General features: G+C 36.2%; 1 protein-coding gene across 4 annotated transcripts in view; it reads left to right on the forward strand.

The window, feature by feature from the left end:
• Positions 1 to 3,303, forward strand: part of LOC106463627 (potassium voltage-gated channel protein Shaw-like) — a 39,311-nt gene that overhangs the window by 2,475 nt on the left and 33,533 nt on the right. For 3 of the 4 annotated variants that reach the window (XM_022391169.1, XM_022391167.1, XM_022391168.1), the window contains exon 2: positions 1,937 to 2,588. In XM_022391169.1, the coding sequence (XP_022246877.1) occupies positions 2,076 to 2,588 (513 nt within the window). In that variant the 5' untranslated portion in view covers positions 1,937 to 2,075. The remainder of the gene's footprint in view (positions 1 to 1,936; positions 2,589 to 3,303) is intronic. The other variant, XM_013923674.2, reaches the window with a different exon arrangement.

Here is a 3,303-nt window from a genome sequence, read left to right on the forward strand (position 1 = left end):
TGTTACATGGTACTGGAAATCCCACAATAAATTGATAAGGAATAGCCCAACACTTGGCGGCGGGTGATGATGAATAGCTGCCTTCCTTATAGTCTTTCTCTTCAAAGTTAAAGAAGAAAAGGACTGCAACCTCACATTTCTAGAGAAATTACACTCGAATAAAGAGGAAAACAGCATAAATCGGAAAATAACCCATAAAAGCCATAACAAATCTGGAAGAAGAATTGCCGTAACCTCAACTCTCTATAAAAATAAAACTCACATAGAGAAAACAAAAATAAGAAAATAGCCCTCAATGGCTGTATCATAACTCCGACCTTAACACAACTTGTTGTAAAAGGACCCTAACCTGACTCGTATTAGAAGGACGTAGCAAAATTCGGAGTAGAAAGACCGTAACCAAACTCGAAATAGAAGGACCTTAAACAACCTGTAGTAGAAGGACAGTATCATAACTCTGAGTAGAAAAAACGTAGCAAAACTCGGAGTATAAGGACCTTAACACAACTTGTTGTAGAAGGGTCGCAACACAACTCGTAGTAGAAGGACTATAACATAACTAGGAGTAGAATGGTCTTAGCTTAATTAGAAGTAGAAAGACACAGAGAATATATGGTTTCATACTCTAAAAATTCATGGCTGAAACTAGTTTTTTAGAACTAGAAACAAGCTCATTTTATTTTGATCCTTCCTGTCTATAAGATGCGTTTAGACATCCAACACACGTCTTATATGACATCACGTAGCTTATACATAATCTTTCAAACATGAGCTTTTACAATCTAGATTCATATAGTACACTACTTCTTATAAACAGGGTGGAGAACGATATGTTTCAACTATTTTAAATGTGTTTATCAGCAGAGTCACATGACAACTACAGCCGATATAAACTCGCGGTGAATGTCATATATGATAACTACATTTTCACATCGTAGGTAGTGGTATGCCATCAGAAAGTTACTGCTTATGGTATTTAACAGTCCTTTTCGACGCAAAGTATTCGTACAATTAGGCCATAAAGATGTCTTCAGATGATAAACAAAGAAATGTGGATCAACTTGTGTCACCAGGACCATCCAGAAACACACCTGCAACAAAGAGCAGCCCGGCAGTGGTGATCAAAGTGCAGCATCTTGTAACAAATAATAATCGGCATGCACCAAGGTCAGTCACAAAAGCCACCCACATGATGCTGGTAACGGCCATATTATAGGCAAGAAGGATCTCCAACTGTAAAAGTGACACAAATAATTTATACATAAGTTCCTTATATGGTATATTCATTCAACCATCGTATACTTCAAGCAACCGAAGAATAAAACAGCTTTTCGTTATATTCCATCCAAAAACATATCGGCCAAATTGCCAGATGGACCACCTATGGATTTCAGTGCGTTAAAACTGTTTATACTGGCGCTGTGATACTGTCTTCTTCACATACTTGATGACATATAGAAAGCTAACAAGGAGTAGTGGTGTGTCTTGAACACGACAGCCTTATGTCAGAGCCTTTCTAAACACCACAGTTATTGTCAAGAAGCCTGACTGTCAGATAGAGCATGGCCGAACGTGGTTATGTTGACTGTAATGTAGCCCTTTATATGGTTAGAACATGATATTTCATAACCAAAACGTTTCTTAACTGGGAAGGCTATATACAAATCTAATGACTGCTTTTATAATGGTTATACACTTAAAAACATGTTTTCATACTATTGAAGAATATGTAAAAGATAACAAGATATTGGTAGCATTTTATTCTCTACAGAATGAAAACGATATAAATATTCATTATAAAAATCTTGTTGATCATTATTCTGGACCACAAAATCGAAAAATACTGTTAGTTCTAGCTCTTTAAAGGTGTGAATTAATCAGATAGGACAAAATATAAGATTAGTTTGCTCTTTTTTTTTCTCATTGTATTTTACAGATTTACCCCTTATGACTGATAAAGTGCAGATGCCTAATAATAAATATTTCGACTTTGGTGTTCTCTAAAGTTGAAAGCAGTGGCGCCTTTACCGAGTACCAGTTTCACAAGCAACGTCACCAGGTCTGGGCTTGACGTCATGAATTTAGATGCAGAAAACCGGGTGGTGTTGAACGTTGGCGGAATCCGCCACGAAACCTACAAAGCCACCTTGAAGAAAATTCCAGCCACCAGACTCTCTCGCTTAACAGAAGCTTTGGCGAATTACGATACGGTTTTAAATGAATATTTCTTCGACCGGCATCCCGGTGTTTTTGGACAGATACTAAACTATTACAGAACCGGGAAACTCCATTACCCCACAGATGTCTGCGGCCCACTGTTTGAGGAAGAGCTGGAATTCTGGGGTCTGGATTCCAACCAAGTAGAGCCTTGTTGCTGGATGACCTACACGCAGCATCGAGACACCCAAGAGACTCTAACTGTTCTAGACAGATTAGATCTTGACACCGACAAACCTGGTGATGAAGAAATAGCCCGTAAGTTTGGAATGGAAGAAGACTTCCTGAACGGAACTTTAAGCTGGTGGCAAAACGCCAAACCAAAAATGTGGTCCCTCTTTGATGAGCCTTACTCCTCAACATCGGCCAAGGCAAGGAAAAAGCTATTAGAGTGTAATAAATGATATTACTTTACAGCTAAGGTAGAATAAGGTTGTTAGCTTGTTATAAATAATATTACTTTATAGCCAAGATAAGAAAATTGTTAGTTTGTAATAAATTATATTCGTTTACAACAGCTTAAAATTTAGAAGAAAAAAAAACTAGTTAGGTTCTAAATTTTTTTTTTTTGTACATTATAAAATTTGATGAAAATAATTCAAATTTCATCATTACATTATTCATTCACAAAATTAAATGTTTATGGAAAATAAATATTATTCTTTAAACGTTATACCACTATGAAATGGCTAATATATAGCTAGCTTAAATTCATTTTGAAACTTTATGAAATCAGGATGTTCGTAACACTAAGTTATTTCACTGAAAGACTAAATACTGTTTTGGAAAGAAAAACCTCTGCGATCATTAAACTAATGTTTTTCGGTTAAGTTTTGAAACTAAATTCATCTTTATTTATCTTTACATCAAAGTTGTGCTTACTAAAAGGTTCCAAATGACAAGATATAATTAGCTACTGTCATAAATACAAATATATCTTGTGATACTGCTCTTTTAATGAGCCAAGTTTTACTTCTCCAATTATAAAGGTGAAAGGCATACAACGTAATGATATCATCAGATATACAGTTTACAAACTACTGCGGCCCGGCGTGGCCAGGTGGTTAGGGCGCTCGACTCGCAATC

The sequence above is a fragment of the Limulus polyphemus genome, unplaced genomic scaffold (assembly GCF_000517525.1).
Source record: "Limulus polyphemus unplaced genomic scaffold, Limulus_polyphemus-2.1.2 Scaffold1449, whole genome shotgun sequence".
Taxonomy (NCBI): Eukaryota; Metazoa; Arthropoda; class Merostomata; order Xiphosura; family Limulidae; genus Limulus; species Limulus polyphemus.